Genomic DNA, 21,699 nt, shown 5'->3' with positions numbered 1-21,699 from the left:
CCCAGAAGTCAAATGCAGACATGCACTGACACCTGATGATGTCAAAGGACCATCCTCACCATCTCCTGAATGGATGCTGCCTTTTCCTGGGTAACATCTGCAGACATAATGTGTCCATGATCATTCCCAGAAACTGTATCCTTTGCATCAGCTGTATATGAGACTGGGAAAGTTCAGATCCACCCGTGACAAATGAGAAGCCTGTGAGTCACGACGATGTTCTGCAGTAATTGGTCCCTGTAATGAGCCTTTAGGAGGAGATTGTCCAGGTAAGGGATAACTGTGAGCCTTTGTTTCCGAAGACGACTCATCATCACAGCCATGACCATTGTGAATACCCTTAAAGTCCCGAAGATGTGCTCTCACTCTGGGTCCCCCAGGTGGGAGGGAAGCCAGTCATGTGCTAGGCTTGGTAGTGGACTAACCTCCTGTTGACTAAATGTTGTTGCAGCTCTGGAACTACAGGAAGTTGATGGTCCTCCTCTGAAGCGACCACGGGAATGTCCCGGAGCACAAAAGAACCGAAATGAGGGTCCCAAATAAGATCTTCTAGAGGGTGGAGCCGCAGACAGAAGATAAATGGATTTACCTCCAGTAGCCTGAGAAATCCATTTATCTAGTTCCGCTCCAAATAATACACTTCCCGTGAATGGAAGTGCTTCCACAGCTTTTTTTTTATTCTGCTTCCGCCTGCCATTGTTTAAGCCACAGCGCCCTGCGCGCTGAAATTGCCAGAGCTGAAGTCCTGGAGACGATATTGCAAACATTTTTGGATGTCTCTCCAAGGCAAGCCGCAGCTTCACCTATATGCTCTGCTAACCGAATAAGCTCCTCCACCGGCAGCTGATCTCTCATCCAGTCAGCCAATTGTCTTGCCCAAAGCTCAGTTGCTTTGTTAGTCCAGTAGCTTAAAATCGCAGGATGCAGAGTCACACTTGCAGCTGTATAAATGGACTTGATAGTATTCTCCAATCTCCTGTCCAATATCTCTTTCAAAGACGTGACCCCAGGAACCGGTAGCATAGTCTTCTTAGACATCCGCAACACTGACGGATCTACTGTAGGAGGGGTCTCAAAAGGTTTTCTGCTATCTGCAGGAAAAGGATAATAACCACCTGGATATCTGAAATTTTTTATCCGGATGTTCCCAAGCTGAAATCAGAAGAGAATCCAGCTCTTCAGAAATTGGAAATGCAATAGCTTGTCTTTGTTGCTTTAGAAAGACTGTCGTGCAGGACATGTGTCCTCCTCCTTTATCTGCAATACCTGGCGGATTGCAGCAATTTAAGGCTCTATCCCATCGGCTGAAGGCTCCTCCTGGAGTTCTTTAGACAAATATGGAGCATACCTGCCCTCCTCTAAAACTGGCATATCCTCCTCCTCCAATTGGAGGACTGAGGGCAACAGTCTCTTTTTTAAGACCTGTCCGGTAACAGTCAGGGGAATGGTCAGGACAAGCTGAGATGAAGGATCAGAACAGGAGATAAGTTAAAAGTCAGGTAAACAGGAAATCCACATAGTGAACTCAGTTTTAAAAAGACTGGAATTTCAAAGTGTTCTCACTAGGGGGCGCACATCCATATTCAGCAGATGCTGCCCGTGTCATAGAGTCCTGGAGCTCGTAACTGGTGCCATCCACTCAGAATGTGCTGGGAATAGGACTCAGCAAGTAAGATCCAAGACCCGGTGCAGCTTGCAGCAGTATTCTCTGTCTTATGGGTAGACCCCAAACACTCCAATAGGTGTTAAAGGTAATTTTTATGGAAGAGTTTGAGCATTGGACAGACATGAATGTTGGTGGTTTTCACCCATGAACATCTCCCGGCCATACCCCTTCCAATCCACAAGCAATTGTTCTCCTCTCCTGTTAATGTGCAAATGCAAAATTTAATTAGACTATAAATTCCAATTACTGTTGAACAATAGCGGGTGGAGGAGGAAAAGGACTGGAAGAAAACCGATTAACAACTAGGTTTTAAAAAGGGTTCCCCACAAACATAGGGAACCTATAAAGAAGCTGGTACCATAAAGCAAGGAGCTAGTTTATGCTTTTAGTCGAAAGCGTAAACTTCAAGTAAGATAACCACACTCCGGGCTTGATGCAGTTTATTAACAGTTATTATTGCACAATACATATTCCACAGCACAGAGCATAAACATCTACATTTCCCACACAGAGAATGAATATGGGTATGTTTACATGTAATTTCCCTGATGTGTAACAAGTTTTTACATTTTGTTTTAAAACATTTCTTGTTTGACTTCTCTTATATACAGTAAGCTCTGATTACTATAACACCCTCTCCTCACAGTCACAGCATGATCATGGCTATACTGTGACTTCTCTTATATACAGCAAGTTCTGATTACTATAACGTCCTCTCCTCACAGTCACAGCATGATCATGGCTATACTGTGTGACTTCTCTTATATACAGCAAGTTCTGATTACTATAATGTCCTCTCCTCACAGTCACAGCATGATCATGGGTATACTGTGCGACTTCTCTAATATACAGCAAGTTCTGATTACTATAACGTCCTCTCCTCACAGTCACAGCATGATCATGGGTATACTGTGCGACTTCTCTTATATACAGCAAGTTCTGATTACTATAATGTCCTCTACTCACAGTCACAACATGATCATGGGTATACTGTGTGACTTCTCTTATATACAGCAAGTTCTGATTACTATAATGTCCTCTACTCACAGTCACAGCATGATCATGGGTATACTGTGCGACTTCTCTTATATACAGCAAGTTCTGATTACTATAATGTCCTCTCCTCACAGTCACAGCATGATCATGGGTATACTGTGCGACTTCTCTTATATACAGCAAGTTCTGATTACTATAACGTCCTCTCCTCACAGTCACAGCATGATCATGGGTATACTGTGCGACTTCTCTTATATACACCAAGTTCTGATTACTATAACGTCCTCTCCTCACAGTCACAGCATGATCATGGGTATACTGTGCGACTTCTCTTATATACAGCAAGTTCTGATTACTATAACGTCCTCTCCTCACAGTCACAGCATGATCATGGGTATACTGTGCGACTTCTCTTATATACAGCAAGTTCTGATTACTATAACGTCCTCTACTCACAGCATGATCATGGGTATACTGTGTGACTTCTCTTATATACAGCAAGTTCTGATTACTATAACGTCCTCTCCTCACAGTCACAGCATGATCATGGCTATACTGTGTGACTTCTCTTATATACAGCAAGTTCTGATTACTATAACGTCCTCTCCTCACAGTCACAGCATGATCATGGGTATACTGTGTGACTTCTCTTATATACACCAAGTTCTGATTACTATAATGTCCTCTCCTCACAGTCACAGCATGATCATGGCTATACTGTGTGACTTCTCTTATATACAGCAAGTTCTGATTACTATAACGTCCTCTCCTCACAGTCAGAGCACGATCATGGGTATACTGTGTGACTTCTCTTATATACAGCAAGTTCTGATTACTATAACACCCTCTCCTCACAGTCACAGCATGATCATGGCTATACTGTGTGACTTCTCTGATGTCTAACAAGTATTGAATTTTGTGTAAAGCTTTTGCCACATTCAGAGCAGTAATACGGTCTCTCTCCTGTGTGACTTCTTTGATGTATAACAAGTTTTGATTTACGGGTAAAACATTTCTCACATTCAGAGCAGGAATACAGTCCCTCACCTGTGTGACTCCTTTGATGTATAACAAGTTCTGATTTACGTGTAAAACATTTCCCACATTCAGAGCAGGAAAATGGTCTCTCACCTGTGTGACTTCTCTGATGTACAACAAGGTCTATATTTCTTCCATACCGTTTCCCACATTCAAAGCAAGTATATGGTCTCTCTCCTGTGTGACTTCTCTGATGTTTAAGAAGTTCTGATTTACATACAAAACCTTTCCCACATTCAGAGCATGAATAATTGGATGCTCCTGTGTGAATCATCTGATGCCTAACAAGTTTTGACTTTTCTTTAAAACATTCCCCACATTCCGAGCAGAGATATGGTCTCTCTCCTGTGTGACTTCTCTGATGACTAACAAGTGCTGAATTTTGTGTAAAGCTTTTCCGACATTCAGAGCAAGAATATGGTTTCTCTCCTGTGTGACTTTTCTCATGTGTAATAAGATGTGATTTACGTGTAAAATATTTCCCACATTCAGAGCAGTAATACGGTCCCTCACCTGTGTGACTCCTCTGATGCATAACAAGATGTGATTTACGTGTAAAACATTTCCCACATTCAGAGCAGGAATACGGTTTCTCACCAGTGTGATTTCTCTGATGTACAACAAGTTCTGCATTACTTCTATACCCTTTCCCACATTCCGAGCAAGAATACGGTCTCTCTCCTGTATGTACACTCTGATGTCTAACTATTTCTGATTTACATGCAAAACCTTTCCCACATTCAGAGCAGGAATATTTGGATGCTCCTGTGTGAACCATCTGATGCTTAACAAGTTTCGACTTTTGTTTAAAACATTTCCCACATTCTGAGCAGGGATATGGTCTCTCTCCTGTATGTATTCTCTGATGTTTAATAAGTCCTGAATTACTAGAAAACCCTTTCCCACATTCAGAGCAGGGATACGGTCTCTCACCTGTATGTATTCTCTGATGTACAACAAGTTCTCTATTAGTACAACACACTTTCCCACATTCCGAGCAAGAATATGGACTCTCTCCTGTATGTATTCTCTGATGTCTAACAAGTTCTGCATTAGATGTAAAACCTTTCCCACATTCAGAGCAGGAATATTTGTATTTTCCTGTGTGAATCATCTGATGCCTAACAAGTTTCGAATTTTGTGTAAAACATTTCCCACATTCAGAGCAGGGATATGGTCTCTCTCCTGTGTGACACCTCTGATGTACAACAAGTTCTATATTACTACTACACCCTTTCCCACATTCCGAGCAGGGATACGGTCTCTCTCCAGTATGAACTCTCTGATGTCTAACAAGTTCCGATTTACATATAAAACCTTTCCCACATTCAGAGCAGGAATATTTGGATGCTCCTGTGTGAATGATCTCATGCCTAGCAAGTTGTGACTTTTTTATAAAACATTTCCCACATTCCGAACAAGAATATGGTCTCTCTCCTGTATGAACTCTTTGATGTCTAACAAGTACAGATTTACATGTAAAACCTTTCCCACATTCAGAGCATGAATATTTGTATTCTCCTGTGTGACTCATCTGATGCCTAACAAGTTGTGACTTTTTTATAAAACATTTCCCACATTCCGAGCAAGAATATGGTTTCTCTCCTGTATGAACTCTCTGATGTACAAGTTCTAATTTAAGAGTGTCAGTGTGTGTGAGGTCTCCTCCATCACAAGAGACTGGTTCCTCCTTAGTATGAGTAGATGTATACTGTGTAGGATATGTGGGTGTATACATGTCAGTGTGTGTGAGGTCTTCTCCATCACATGAGACTGATCCCTCCTTAGTATGAGTAGATGTATACTGTGTAGGATATGTGGGTGTATACATGTCAGTGTGTATGAGGTCTCCTCCATCACATGAGACTGATTCCTCCTTAGTATGAGTAGATGTATACGGTGTATGATATGTGGGTGTATAATTGTCAGTGTGTGTGAGGTCTCCTCCATCACATGAGGCTGATCCCTCCTTAGTATGAGTAGGTGTATACTGTGTATGACCTGTGGGTGTATACATGTCAGTGTGTGTGAGGTCTCCTCCATCACATGAGGCTGATTGCTCCTTATTATGAGTAGATGGATCTTTAGAACGTTCTGTGGGTAAAAACACAGAGATTATAGTCATAAGATGTAAATGTCAAATTCACTACACAGCATTAACCCCCTCATTAAATTGAGAAAAAAAACAGAAAAAAATAAGCCCCCCCAGGGTAGATATATAGGACCTTGCAGCATTTGCGTCAATATCCAGTGTAAAGGCAATTTAATCTGATGACTTAATCATTAGAGTCCCTTTCAGAGTGAGGAAACGTTAAAATGTTCTGCGTCTGCAAATTGATGCAGCCAGTCTGCCTACATGAACAACTATTACATTAGAGGATGGAGGTCCACTAAAGGATCCTATGTACAGGAAGATGGACACCTGCTTTAAGAAAATGCACTTCTTCAGGTACAGTGCTTAAGTCAATGGGCACAACTCATATCAGCACGCTATGTCGGAGAATGTTCGTTCTCGCGTCTTAAACAGTGTTTAGTCGGAAGAGCCGGCATTGCCTGGCGCGATGCTGTTTATGCCACGCTATGCCCCAGGAGCGATGCAAGAAATTCTTAGGCTAAACAGCGCACTGAATTACATAGCTCCGGCCTTGATGGGGTATGATGGAAGACAAACAAATTGCTGGGGAGGGCGTCTCTGGAAGGTGAGAAAGTATCCATGAGACCACTTCTCTGACCCACGTGTCTGTGGCTGTCTGATGCCATGATTCGGCGAACCGCAGGTGTCGGCCTCCCACCCAGAGATCCCCCAGGAGGAGGCCCGACTTATCAGGGATTGTCGCCAGACTTAGGAGCTGGACGTCTGGCCGCTCAAGGCTGCTTAGATCTAGAGTTGGTGGTCTTGTTTGAAGCAGGGTGCCTTGGAAAGGATTGTCCTTTGGCCTTACCTTGGGGATGAAAAACCCACCTATTAGGCTTAGGGGTAGCTGCTTGTGGTAAAAAAGATTTTGAGGTTGCCAGATTAGCCACAATCTTGTCCAACTCTGAGCCAAACAGCTTGTCTCCAAAGAAGGGTAAAGATTCGAGGGCCTTCTTTGATTCCGTGTCTGCTGTTCAGGAACATAGCCAAAGGACCCTGTGGGAGACTACTGAGGTCGCAGATGCTTTAAAAGCAAGGAGTCTAGTATCCAAAGGAGCTTCTCCCAAATAAGAGTCCACTTCCCGGATATGGGAGACAAAGGCCAGTTGCTCCCTAGTGGCGTCTGCTGACATGCTGTTTTCCAGTACATCCGTCTTTCCTTCAATAGCTTTAGCTACCCAGGCTGCGGCCATAGCCGGCCTAGTAATAGCACCAGAAAACGGGTAAACAGACTTAAGACAAGTTTCCTTAAGGGAGGTTCTGGATGGTATAGGCAACGTAGAGCTGTTAACTAATTGTGCCACATGAGATTCCACCATAGAAGGGGCTTCCGATTTAGTACACTCACCAGGTGGGAGCGGGGAAAAAAAAAAAAAAAAGACACCAGTATTTTTGGAATTTGGAACCGTTTATTAGGAGTATTCCATGCTTCCCCCATAAGCTCAGTGAGCTCTTCTGATTGAGGGAACTCAGCTGTAACCACCTTTGTCTTTTAAACACCGAGGCTTTAGGCTTAGGAGCGAGTTTCTCATCCTCTATATTTAGCATTGATTTAACCGCCCTTACTAGGGAAGGAACATCCACTGTCACATGACGGTCTTTCTAACCCGATAGGGACCCTGGAGGAGAACCCTGTACATCATCTGCCTCCTCAGATGATGTATCAGTATTTGAAAGCTGGGCGGACTGAAATAATAAAGGCCGCCTATGTGCTTTAGTGGCTAATGGTCTGTCCACCTGTAACATACCTTGTTCAAAGACGGCAGATGTATGAGCCATATTCTGAGCTGGGTGGGCATAAGCATCCAACCACGGAGGATGTATAGAGTACAAACTTAGCAGACTGCTGTCTGTGCCTCAAGGTGGTAGGAAGCGTGGGGGATGATAAGGGGTCCATTAACTTTGCCATAACCTGTGCTAAGGTGGACACCCAAGGTGGCTCCTGCACGGGTACTGGTACAGTAACCTGGCTCCGGGGAGAGGTATACAGGGAGACAGGACCCGATCTCCTGAGATCTACAGCTTCAGAAAAGTCCTGATTAAAGGCACCTGGGCGTCTCATTAGGGAGGAGGGTGTAGGAGGAGCAGCTCAGATGTGGGAAGACTCACCTGAGAAATCACACTGAGCTGGGGGAGGGGCTGTCAGGGGAGAGCTTACCTCCCCTCTGCTGTATTAACCCCTGGGTCTACTGGCTTAACAAAGGTCCCAGACGCCTGATTTTACTACCCTGGTGGTGTAGTGGGGGTGCGGGCAAACCGGACGCCTCACAACAGCGACCTCCGGCTGGTCTCCGCAGCTGGAGGTAAGGACTGTATTCAGACGCCATTTCCCACAAGCGGGGAATCGACTTACCAGACATCCCTGTTCTCTGGCTGCAGCCCTGGGTCTCCCAGTGAAGCGGCTAGCCAAGCCCTGCTGGTACACGTCGTAATCACTGGACCGCTCACCGGTGTTGCGGCACCGGCAGGAGCAATCGCACAGGCTTCCATTAGGACGCTCAGCGCAACTTGCTCAGAAACAAAGCAAAAACTTTAAAACATAAAATAAAAACTAGGGGATGTCTAACACTGTTCTCAAAGGTGCGACTGCTTCTGCCAGCACCAATTGCAAAAACTGTCTGCCTGTGACTGGGGGCGCGGTATATGTGCAAGAGGGCCGGTGTATCCTGGGAGCTAAAGCTTTAACTGTTTGGCGCATGGCTCACTTCAACCAACTAAACCCCATGGTGATCCCTGTGGACCCCCTATGGACCCTGAAGAAGAAATTCCGTATTTTGGAATGGGACCCAAATCTAAACAGAATGTTTTTATGTTTTATAAACACATTATACACACAGTCTGCAGATAATTTTATACAATATTTTCAATAATTGTGTGTCTCAAAGTTTGTGTAAATACATTAAATTAATTTGTTTCATATACACCTTATACACAGACCTGCTCGCTAGCAAGCGATCGCTCATTGCTGGTGATGTTTGCTAATGTGCGCATGCGTATAGTTCGCAGTGTGCTTGTGCAAACTAGTACGAGCGATTGGATGCGCTCGCTCGCCCTGCAAAGACAGCCCAGTGAATGAGTGACAGGAGAGGCAGTTTGTGGGTGGTAACAGGGGCAGGCCACTGGAAACAGGGGAGTGGCGTTATGAACACAGGCGTGCCTGAGCATCTTAATGCCGTTTCAGAGGCGTGCATAATTAACAGGCAGCGTCATAGTACACGCCACCTGGATGAATTATACACTGAAGTGCTCGCAGTAGGTACAGTCTACTGCAAGCGCTGCGGTCAGTTCCGATGGACCCCAATGTACCGATGGTTGCATACACTTCCTGGAGATGATGTGCGCAAGTGGGCGTCTTAAGACAAGCTGGTGGGCGTCTGCATACACAAAGCGATCGCTCACCAAGACGTAGTGGGCATGCTTATGCTTGCCGTACGATTGCCTGCCTTAACGTCACTTAGCTGAATTTGCATACGCTGGGAGCGAGCGTCCGCATCTAGCGAGCGTGTCTGAATCAGGCCCAAAGCCTGAAGGTAATTTTATACATATTTTTAATAATTTCGTGCCTTAAACAAAGTTTGTAATCATTAAAAAACAAAACTATCTTAGTCATGTAAAAAAAAAATCGTATTTCGGAAAATTCTATACTTTGGAATATTTGGATATGGGAGACTCAACCTGTATGAGTAAAATTATTATTATTAAATAATTCCGTTAAATAATTTAAACAAAATCTTGTGTTTTTAAAAAGTTACAACTTTGTTGACCATCGTATAAATGATTGAGTGTATGAGTTTGGGCCAGCCTTTACGGCTTCTTTATGTGTTTGGGCCAGCCTTTACAGATTCTTTGTGTGTTTGGGCCAGCCTTCACGGAGCCCGTTTGTGTGATAAGGTTCTAACTTCAAGTATTACTTTGGTTAACGCTTGAAGGAGATAAAGAGATAGTTCCATGTCCCAAGTGAAAACATATAACACTATAAGGCCTTAGACAGCAGTGTGTGAAACACACATGGGAGAATAAGATGGTTGACAGAATGTACCAAAGGGAAGGTTTAAGATAAATGTTTTAATTTTGATAAAGAAAAAATGGAGTTATGGTAAGAACTTACCTTCGTTAACTCTCTTTCTTCGAAGTCCATAGGGTCCACAGGGAGACCTTGGGGTATAGTTGGATCTGGATCCCGGGCACCACGCAGTTAAAAGCTTTGCTCCCAGGATGCACTGGAAACATTCTCCTCTATACCCCGCCCCTGAGCCACAGGCACCTCAGTTAGTAAGTAGCCAAGGACGGAGGAGGAAAAACAAAAAGAATACTGGAACACTCGAGAATCATACTCACAGAAAGGGAGACGGAATACTGGTGACCAGTACTAGAGCCCATATGAAGGCAGGTGCGTCAGGCCGGGTGCCCTGTGGACCCTATGGACTTCGAAGAAAGAGTTAATAAAGGTAAGTTCTTACCATAACTAGTTTTCTTCTTCAGGGTCCATAGACTCCACAGGGAGACCTTGGGGATGTCCCAAAGCAGTCCTTTTAAGGGTGGGGACGCTCCTGCGCTGAGAGGAGAATCCGGCGTCCAAAGGAAGCATCCTGAGAGGCGAATGTGTCAAATGCATAGAACCTCAGAAAGGTCTGGATGGAAGACCACGTGGCCGACTTACAGAGCTGAACAACCGAGGCGCCACGGCGAGCTGCCCACGAGGGACCCACATACAGAGTAGAATGAGCTTTAACAGAAGCTGGAACAGGCAGGCCTGACTGTGTGTAAGCCTCTGACAGTCATACGAAGCCATCTAGCCAATGTTTGTTTGTTGGTTGGCCATCCCTACTTATGAAATTAAAAGAGCACAAATAAGGAATCCGATTTCCGAAGGGAACTGGTCTGGTCCATATAATTCCGGAGAACACAGACCACATCCAATGAGGCCTCACCTGCCGCGAGGTCTGGTGACTGAAAGGCCGGTACAATAATTTCCTGATTAACATGGAAACTAGAAATCACCTTAGGAAGAAACTCAGGACGAGTGCTAAGTACTGCCCTATCTTGGTGAAATATCAGAAGGGGAGGACGACGGGAGAGCGCCCCCAATTCTGAAACCCTCCTGGCAGATGCAATTGTGAGAAGAAATAGAGTCTTAGCCGTTAACCACTTAATATCCACCAAATCTAGTGGTTCAAAAGGAGGGCCCTGAAGGGCCCGAAGAACTACCGCCAAATCCCAAGGCGCCACTGGTGGGACAAAGGGAAGTTGTATCCGGAGAACACCCTGGAAAAAGGTGCGTATATCCGGGAGCGGAGCTATCCTTCGTCGGAACCACACAGACAGTACAGAGACATGCACTTTCAATGAGGCCAGACGTAGGTCGAGGTCCAAACCAGTTTGATGGAATGCTAATATTCTAGAAATACGAAACACCTGAGGGTCGTAATCCCTTGTGAGACACCACTGAAAATAGGTATGCCACACTCTGTGGTAGATCCTGGCTGAGGCAGGCTTGCGTGCTCGAAGCATCGTGCTGATGACCGAGCTAGAGAATCCCTTGGACCTTAAGATGGAGGTCTCAAGAGCCACGCAGTCAGACAGACGACACAGGTCCTGAGTCAACAGGGGCGGGCGTTGAGGCAGTAGAAACGGAGTGTCGATGGAGAAACTCCGAAGATGTGAGTACCAATGATGTCTGGGCCAAGCTGAAGCCACCAGCAGAACCGTGCCTCTGTCTTGCTTGAACTTCCGAAGAACTCGAGGAAGCAGGGATACTGGAAGAAACAGGTACGCAAACTGGAAGGTGTACCTTACTGACAGAGCGTCCTCTAAGCTTGCTTCGGCATCCCTTGTTCTGGACCCGTACACTGGCAACTTGTGATCGTGACAAGAGGCCATGAGGTCCACCTCTGGGAGGCCCCATTTGTCCACTGGGAGTTGAAACATCTCTTGGTGAAGAGACCATTCCCCTGGATGCACGTTGTGACGGCTGAGGAAGTCCGCTTCCCAATTGAGGACTCTCGGAATGAACACTGCCGAGATGGCCTGGAGATGACAAGTCAGGATGCGTGATACTTCTGTCATTGCTGTCAGACTTCGAGTGCCTCCTTGATAGTTTATGTAGGCCACCGTGGTGGCGTTGTCGAACTGAACCTGCACGGCTTTTCCGTGAAGAATGTGTCTTGTCATCATAAGGGCCCTGTACACAGCCTGAAGCTCCAATATGTTGATTGGATGGATTGCTTAGTCCGTTGTCCAAGGGCCCTGAAATGAGTGCGGTCTGGTCACTGTGCCCCAACCCCGGAGACTGGCGTCAGAAGTACCCAGTCCAGGATCCAAAAGGGGAGATCCTTGATGAGATAAGTTGTTTGTAGCCACCAAGACAGAGTCAGGCGCATCTCTGGAGAAAGCACCAGCGTCTGAGTCCTGATCCGGTGGGGTAACCCGTTCCACTTGGATAGTATCAGCCCCTGTATGGGCCTTGAATGGAACTGGGCATATTCCACCATGTAGAATGTGGACACAATAGATCCTAGAACCTGCATCGCCAAGTGAGCAGACACCTGGCGACTGCGCAGGCAACTGCGCACCCGCAGTTGTAGAGAGGAGATCTTTTCTGGAGTTAGAAATTTCCTCTGCTGATGAGAATCCAGAAAGGTTCCCAAATGAACCATCCTCTGTGAGGGAATTAGGGAGGACTTTTTTCCAATTGATCAGCCACCCGTGCGCCTGTAGACAAGCGATCGTCTGGTGCAGATGCTGTTGAAGTATTTCCGGAGAGCCCGTCAACAAGAGGAGGTCGTCTAGGTATGGGAGAAGTCGTATACCCCGACTTCGTAGGTGGGCTGCCATGACAGCCATTATTTTGGTAAATACCCTTGGAGCCGTGGACAGGCCAAAGGGCAGCGCCTGAAACTGAAAGTTTAGAAAACCGCAGATAACGCTGGTGGGAAAACGCTATAGGGACATCCTGAACCTGGGCACCCTGTTCAGAGATTTTAGGTTGAGGATAGGCCGATGAGACCCATTCGGTTTTTGAACTAGAAACAGAGTAGAGTAGTAACCAGTCCCGCACTGAGATGATAGAACTGAAACAATTACCCCTGTTTTCAGAAAGGACTCTATGGCTTCTTGAATCTGCAAGGTCTTGGTCTTGTCCAGAGGGGGGCTCTTGCAGAAAAACTGGTGGGGAGGTCTTCGACGGCGTACTTTTTTTACCCAAGCAACCTTGGTGGTGTGACACCAGTAGTGGGCGAACTGAAGAAGTCGGCCTCCCACTCTGGGATCCCCCAAAGGGAGGCCCGTTCCATCAGGCTGACGGTTTATCCTCTGACTTGGAAGTAGAGCATCTGGCGCTCAAGGCCTGTTGCTTAGAGGTCGACTTGGCCGCCAATTGTCTAGGGAAAGACTATTCTTTGGGCTTGCCTTGAGAACGAAAAGACAGAAAGCAAGAGGTTCTAGCCTTTGAAGGTGCAGATGCGGGTGGCAGAAAAGCTGACTTAGATTTCGCCAGGGTGTCTACACTCTGGAATCCCCCCGATGTAGACTTGTCCCCTCAGGCTGAAGGTTTATCCTTAGGCTTAGAAGCAGGGTCGTCTGGAAGTCCAGGTTTGCTCAGTACTGGATATGGTGGCCCTCGTGGAGGCCGACAGCCTAGGAAAAAACTGGCCTTTAGGCTTACCCTGAGGACCAAAAGACTTATCAGATTTAGTCCGATTGTAGTGGGAGTAGCTAAAGACGATATCTTCCCATGAGTGATACTACCAATGATGCAACAATCTTGTCAAGGTCATGACCAAACAAGATCTTCCCCTGAGAAGGTATCTGCACCTCTGCTTTCCCAGAGCACAGCCATAGGGTACTGCGGCGGATAGTCGCAGCCGAAACCCTGAAGGTTAGAAGACTGGCATCCAATGTAGGAATTCCCACATATGACAACTGCATATTTTATGTGAGCGGCAAAAGACATTTAAACCCCAGACTCGTTGGAGGGGAAAAACGTTACAAATGCATCAGCCCAGTATGCAATAGCATTAACCAACCATGGGACGGCCATGGTAGGACGGGCAACAGCCCCTGAAAGCAAGTATATTGATTTCAGGCAAAGTTACCACCTACGGATCCGTAAAATCCGTCCAGGCCGGAATGGGAGGCGTATTAACGCCTGTTGTGACACCTCGTATCTGGCGACAGCCTGAATCCCGGTGTGAAACTGAGTGTTAGTATAAAGACGCTCAGAGTGTGTGTCCCAGTGCTTATACAGTCAGACACAGGGATGTACACCAGGTAAGGGATGGACTAGTGTTAGCATAAACTCACAGACGCGACAGCAATAAAAAATACAAACACGGAGGCTGCTGCCTCTGACTCGGAATCAGGCCCTATGCCTGGTATAGGTAAGAAGAGATGACCACCCTGCTGCTTTACATGAATCATTTCACCTTATGCCCATTGGCAGAGCAGATCTTACATTCTCTGGATCAGAACGCCAGCATATAACAGAGAATTCCCACAGAGGAAAAGACCAGTGAAGACTTGTCCATGGAACTGCGGACTATGTTGAGTTGGATGTAAATGTAAATACAGCTGTTTCCAGGTGTATCACTTGCAATTAGAATAGGGCAGGGATCATGATAATAGCAGCAAACCAAGAGTAGGGGGCGCACACGCCACAAGATGCCTACAGCTCTGGATACCGGCAAATATACACATTTATCTCTGTGCAGGTAATGCAGGAGCTCATACACCCCATATCCAAACATACCTGCATCAGTCCCTCTAATTCACAGTGGTAAAGACGTAACCGGTCATCTTTCCTTAGCTTCATATGGACTTCTGGAGTTGTGAGACACTGCATGACAATGGATCCACAGGTGGAACCGCAGGACAGAGAAGTTGGTTTGGGAGAAGAGATGGAATATGTATAAGAAAGTTACTGAGTTACTGAGGGCGAATACTGCCCAGGGTCACCCAACCGGTGAAGAAATCCATTGAGATGTGAGGCCACGGTCTTTCTGGGATAGGTAGAGGTAGCGATGGACTCAGCAGAGATCAGGATGCTCACTCCCTCTTATGGCTTCTGCTGACATCAGAAGAATCCCTTGAACCAAACATATAAAGAGTGATCTAACAAGCCAGCCAGCTCATGTACATGGAGTCAAGTAAGATACCTGTCCATTGGGTTGGGAGTACAGACCCAGGCTTGTAAACTTCTAGGCCCGGAAGGAGAATACCTCATTAACAGCTGGGAAAGGACAGGAAAGTGGGAAGAAGACCAAGAGAGCCCTAAAGCATGCAGCAGTAGCCATCTGGAAGATGCAATATTCAGATACTACAGGCAGGAAGGGAACAAAAGATAAGTCCACATATACTCCAAGTCCTATGATCTATAGACAATGCCAAGCCTATGATAACTGTGACCAGATGCCCTTATTCCACTGGCTGGTAAATAGTGCGGGGAGGGTTACTTATTCCTGAGTGGGTTACTTTGTCACTAATGACGCATAAGGATTCCCTCCATCAGCAACCACCTGTTACTGACGCTTCTGACCGCTTTGTACAAGGTAACTCGCTGCCACCACCTACACTGGCACCTGGAAACGCCTGCTTCTTGGTATGTGTGGTTATCCAGCTGCAACACCTCCAGGTTGGTGTCAGAAAATCCTCCACTCGCCACTTACTATGGATCAGTGTTGTGCTTGGTAGCGGGCAGAGGGCTTGAGCTTGGAGACACTGGCTCATCTTCAGGATAGGCAAAGTACAGATCAGCGTATTGTGCTAATCTGGTAAGCACAGTATAAAAGCATATACAGGCGTCTTTAGCAGCAGGAAAAGCTTTATTTGCTCCAGTAAAATTTATTTAAAAAGAGTTTATGCCTAGTTGAAGGTACAAGAAATATCACATCATGCAGATGTTCTTGGACGTTCAGATAATACACCCCATGTTCAAAGGATCTACACATTTGAGCTCTCAGAGGCCTTCTTTGGTACGGTTCTGACACAGGATACAGTAGGGGTACTCTAGCCCCAGGCCCTTTAACCAATGCACAGGGATATTTGCACTATGCACGTGTTTCCTCCTGCAGAGGTTCAACATGGTTGCCAGTGGTCAGAGGGTAATGTTCTCCCCTCTGTGCATGAGGCTACCTGGGAAGTTAGCCCAGCCCTTACCCATTAGCAGGAAGCTGGAAGTCTAGGAGTGGGGGATGTTATCTTTATATCCCCAACTAGAAAACTTACTGGTGGGATACTTCAGCCTTTTTCCCCTGGACGAAGATGGAATCCAGAGGACAGACATCCAGACTCTGAGACAGCAATCTCTCTGCCACAGTAAGGGGTACATTTACTAAGGTGAGAGTTTTTAGAAGTGGAAATGTTGCCCATAGCAACCAGATTCTATTTAATTAGCACCTTCTAGAAGATAATAGCTAGAATCGGATTGGTTGCTATGGGCAACATCTTCACTTCTAAAAACTTTCACTTTAGTAAATTTACCCCTAAGAGTATTAGAAGCAAAGAAGCATGTAGGATCTAGCTAGATCTGCGGATGAGAAGCCTCCACTCTCCAGGGTATCTTCCCTTTTCTGTACAGTAAGACGTTGTCCCCAATTATTAGCATTACCCATGGTCTTAAAACCGTGCTCAGAGCTCACACAGCCTGACTCCATTCCTCACACCTACATGCCACACGCCTGTAACATTTACATGACATTACATATTTATATCATACATTAGTGCTAGTATATAGCTTAGCTCAGACAATATCAGGAATATCCTTACAGAGCACTTCATGTATAGATATTACTATTAATAGTGCACAGGGAGGACCATGGGTAATGTCACACGTGGTGAGGTGAGGAGGATCTTGGGAAATGAGACAAAGTCTCTTCCCATTGCTCAGGGAATAAATGACTACAATGCGTCAGGGGTAAGAATGATGTCTCTTGTAGTGATGTATGACAAACACCAGAGAGTATGGGGAAGAGACTGGTCAGATATCTGGGCTGGTAACACACAGTGACATGATGTGAGGGGGAGAGCAGGAGTATAATAGGGGCTGATGGCACCTGATGTATGAGATACACCAGAGAGTGTGGGGAGGAGACTGGTCAGATCTCTGGGATGGTAACACACAGTGACATGATGTGAGGGGGAGAGCAGGAGTATAATAGGGGCTGATGGCTCCTGACTTCCCCACTGGGCAGACACTTTGTCCTCATTGGTCTGTAGATATTTATACCATAAACTAAAGCCAGTATATAGCTTAGCCCAGAACATATCCGGAAAATCCGTACTGAGTACTTCACGTACAGATAGTACTATTAGGAGTGCACTTGGAGGACCATGGGTAATGTCACATGTCGAGAGGTCAGGAGGATCTTGGGAAATGAGACATAAGCCTCTTCCCAGGAGTCAGAATGATGTATGTGGTAGTGATGAATGAAAAACACCAGAGAGTGTGGGGAGGAGACTGGTCAGATTTCTGGGCTGGTAACACACAGTGACATGATGTGAGGGGGGAGAGCAGGACAATAATAGGGGCTGATGGCTCCTGACTCCCCCACAGGGCAGACACATTGTCCTCATTAGTCTGAAGTGACAGAGGAGGGTGTAGGATAAGAGACTGCTGTAGTGACAGAGGAGGGTGTAGGATAAGAGATTGCTGTAGTGACAGAGGAAGGTGTAGGATAAGAGATTGCTTAGTGATTATTACTCACCTGTGCTGATACCTGTAGGGATTTCCTCCCCCTTACACTGCTGATCACCCATCACATACGTCTCTTCTTCTACCATTATATTTTCTACTTTAGTAAGTTCTTCAACCTGAATAGCCCACAAGACAATACAAATAACATACATATAATAATGATTGATTTAATTCAGAGTAAACAGAAGACATCAGTGTATGAGACCCGCACAGCTGTCCTACAGATCATATACTGTAGCGTCACTTTGGTATTGGGAAACTCCCTGAATCCCACCTACCTGATCCTCCTGTAGGACACTGTGATTCTCCTCTGTATCATCCTGGGAATAAAGAGGACGGGGACATCTCTCTGGTGTATTCCTGTTACTGGCCCCATCTGTAGGAGACACACAGTGACTGATTAAACTGTATATATGTGATTATCAGATGATGTGTATATAGGTGACCCCATAACTGCTCTCCCCATTACAATAAATTACAGTCTCCTCTTACCCAGTGATGTGAGGGGCCGGTGATTCTCCATCATCATATCTTGTACAGACCCGTGTCCTTCTATATACTCCCACTCCTCTATGGAGAAATAGACAGCGACGTCCTCACACCGTATAGGAACCTGACACACACAATGATACAGTCATCACCCAGACACATCCCCTGGTGTTGCTGTATAATGTCCCATTCCCAGCAGTCACCTCTTCAGTCAGCAGCTGAATGATCTTGTTGGTGAGTTCCAGGATCTTCTGGTCATTGTGTCTCATGTACCAGTGAATGAGGTGAAGGCACAGTGATGGGGCTCACGGTCCTGCCTAAACCTCCTGACACACTGAGACGGCTGCTGGGTGTCTCACAGTCCTCAGATGTCTTCTTCACTACTGTTTAATCCTGTATATTGAGAGACATTAATGTATAGACTGTGACTATCCAAGAATTACCCATCTCCCCAGTCAGGTCCCTGTGTTAGTAACAGAGATAATAGTGATGTCACTGTGACACTCCCAGACTCCCTCACCTCCCAGATAGTCATATACCTGTGTTAGTAATAGAGATAATAGTGATGTCACTGTGACACTCCCAGACTCCCTCACCTCCCCAGTCATGTCCCTGTGTTAGTAATAGAGATAATAGTGATGTCACTGTGACACTCCCAGACTCCCTCACCTCCCCAGTCAGGTCCCTGAGTTAGTAATAGAGATAATAGTGATGTCACTGTGACACTCCCAGACTCCCTCACCTCCCCAGTCAGGTCCCTGTGTTAGTAATAGAGATAATAGTGATGTCACTGTGACACTCCCAGACTCCCTCACCTCCCCAGTCAGGTCCCTGTGTTAGTAATAGAGATAATAGAGACGTCACTGTGCCACTCCCAGACTCCCTCACCTCCCCAGTCAGGTCCCTGTGTTAGTAATAGAGATAATAGTGATGTCACTGTGACACTCCCAGACTCCCTCACCTCCCCAGTCAGGTCCCTGTGTTAGTAATAGAGATAATAGAGACGTCACTGTGCCACTCCCAGACTCCCTCACCTCCCCAGTCAGGTCCCTGTGTTAGTAATAGAGATAATAGTGATGTCACTGTGACACTCCCAGACTCCCTCACCTCCCCAGTCATTACTGTACCAGTGATGGTTATCACCGATGGTACCATCAATCCTATCCATCGATGGAAAACAACCGATGGCCATCCCTAGAACACAGAGAGACACTGCAAGACAAGTCTCACATACTTCTTGTTATATATCACTTTCGGAGATGAGCTCATACATTAGCAGCACTGTTCTCTTACCTGTATTTTGAACCACAACTTTAACTGTCTCTACATCACACAGCCTCATCTCCAGTTTGCATCTCACTTATTACCCCCTCCACAGCATGAACACCCCCCTTATTCAGCGTCCACATAATCCTCTACTTGATCCATCCCTATCCTCCCCCTCTTGTCTCCTCCATTTGCTGTTCCCCCTATTTTCTCTCATCAGTCTGCTTTCCAACCCTCTGCTTCTTTCCCCCCCTTTCCTGTTCCTCCACTCTCAGTCACCTTCCTCCCACCATGGCCTTGTTACCCCACCACCACTAAGCCCCATTCCCTCCTGGTTCTGTCTGTCACCTCCATGGCTGCCAAGAGAAGTTCTGGGCCCGGATATAGCAACATCCTGTGGGACCACATCATGTTGGGCATAGCTGCCCAAATTTATGGGTGGGTCTAGCATGTGAGATGCACCCACTCACAGGAGCATGGCATAGCACCCAGAAGCAGTGTCTCGCATTGGGGGGGGGGAAGAAGTTGGGGAGAGCACAAACCGCTGCTCTGCATAGCAGAGCAGCAGGTGTGCAGGAGGAGAACAGATGCTGTGCGCATGCGCACGGCACCTGTTCTCATGTGTACGGACTGCCTGGGGGCTGCCCAGCCTCTCGGAGAATGCTGGGCACGCCCCCAAAGTGACGAAAGTGGGGGAAGCCGTGAGGCTCCGCCCCACTTTCAGTAGACCCCGCCCCTTTCCACACAAGCCACACTCCTTTTTCGTTCGCAAGCGACCTGTCCCACCTTACTATATTAAAATGTTGGGAGGTATGCTGATCACTATACACAAGTCACACATACCACGCTGATCTCTATACACAGGTCACACATACCACACGCTGATCACTATACACAGGTCACACGTACCACGCGCTGATCACTATACACAGGTCACACGTACCACGCGCTGATCACTATACACAGGTCACACGTACCACGCGCTGATCACTATACACAGGTCACACGTACCACGCGCTGATCACTATACACAGGTCACACGTACCACGCGCTGATCACTATACACAGGTCACACGTACCACGCGCTGATCACTATACACAGGTCACACGTACCACGCGCTGATCACTATACACAGGTCACACGTACCACGCGCTGACCACTATACACAGGCCACACGTACCACGCGCTGATCACTATACACAGGTCACACGTACCACGCGCTGATCACTATACACAGGTCACACGTACCACGCGCTGATCACTATACACAGGTCACACGCACCACGCGCTGATCACTATACACAGGTCACACGCACCACGCGCTGATCACTATACACAGGTCACACGTACCACGCGCTGATCACTATACACAGGTCACACGTAGCACGCGCTGATCACTATACACAGGTCACACGTACCACGCGCTGACCACTATACACAGGTCACACGTACCACGCGCTGACCACTATACACAGGTCACACGTACCACGCGCTGACCACTATACACAGGTCACACGTACCACGCGCTGATCACTATACACAGGTCACACGTACCACACACTGACCACTATACACAGGTCACATATACAACTCGCTGATGTGATACCCCTAAAGTTGCTTTGCTTATAAACATTTATGTGCTAGGTACAGTGCCTCTAACTATATCTCCAGTATATTTATACATGTTAACCCCTTCCTGGGGAACATTGGAGCAATCTACCCCCCACAGGTGAGCAAACGGAGCCGGCTGCCCACTCTGGACATAGGGAGTCAGTGGGCACGCGGCCAGATTCGGGACAGTCCAGCCGCTACAGAGGGGAGTCCTTCCTTCCCCTCCCCCTTTAGACCTACATAGGTGGTCAGTGCCAAGAGCGGCGCGTGCGGTCAGCGGGAAAGTGACCAGCGCGGGACCGCTGTTATATAAAGACTCGCGGAGGCTGCTGGGAGTCAGTGTGTGCCTGAGGTAAGCCAGTGTGAAGAAAGCGCTGCGCTTACCGGAGAGGAAGGGGCCGTGTGCTGTGAGTCGTACATCTACGGAAGGTGATCTATCTCTTCCCATAAAGGGGAGTGGGACTGAAATCTAAACACTAGAGGTAGTGATTTTTAATAAGTAAAACTGTTCATCTATCGAACATTTTCCTGAAGACCGTCATTCACTGTGAAACATAAGCTGTTTTACACAAAATGGCGCCGGCACAGGAGACATCACGTGACCAGTGTTTTCTATTTTGCCGCATTTATTGTATAAGAGGTCTGTGTGGCTGCTGATTGGCTGTTATGAATAAACAATATTACCCATGATCCTCTCCTGCTGGTGATGTATGTAATAATGTATATGTTGTGGTCAGTGTCTGTCAGAGCTCTACACCAGGGGCAGGTGACTTGTGGCACTCCAGCTGCTGAGGAGCTACACATCCCAG

At 46.6% G+C, this 21,699-nt stretch overlaps 1 protein-coding gene across 5 annotated transcripts; it reads right to left on the bottom strand.

The window, feature by feature from the left end:
- Window positions 1-3,530: 3,530 nt before the first annotated feature.
- On the bottom strand, window positions 3,531-21,357 carry LOC148506458 (uncharacterized). Of its 5 annotated transcripts, none has more exons than XM_088446721.1 (7): window positions 21,275-21,295; window positions 19,120-19,206; window positions 18,216-18,405; window positions 18,016-18,136; window positions 17,802-17,899; window positions 17,534-17,639; window positions 3,531-5,794 (listed from the first exon to the last, which is right to left on the bottom strand). In XM_088446721.1, the coding sequence occupies exons 3-7, from the start codon at window positions 18,279-18,281 to the stop codon at window positions 3,537-3,539; spliced, it is 2,649 nt and encodes an 882-aa protein (XP_088302847.1). In that variant the 5' UTR covers window positions 18,282-18,405; window positions 19,120-19,206; window positions 21,275-21,295; the 3' UTR covers window positions 3,531-3,536. The 5 variants fall into 5 exon arrangements, with proteins under 5 accessions (XP_088302847.1, XP_088302846.1, XP_088302844.1 ...); XM_088446720.1 differs by lacking the exon at window positions 21,275-21,295 and adding an exon at window positions 19,306-19,337 and having other exon boundaries at window positions 19,120-19,224; XM_088446718.1 differs by lacking the exon at window positions 19,120-19,206 and having other exon boundaries at window positions 21,275-21,357.
- Between the last annotated feature and the right edge of the window lie 342 nt (window positions 21,358-21,699).

The sequence above is a fragment of the Taudactylus pleione genome, unplaced genomic scaffold, assembly GCF_031769625.1.
Source record: "Taudactylus pleione unplaced genomic scaffold, aTauple2 ptg000403l, whole genome shotgun sequence".
Classification (NCBI taxonomy): Eukaryota; Metazoa; Chordata; class Amphibia; order Anura; family Myobatrachidae; genus Taudactylus; species Taudactylus pleione.
Note: the sequence above shows the minus strand (reverse complement) of the source record. Positions and strands in the feature narration are given on the sequence as shown.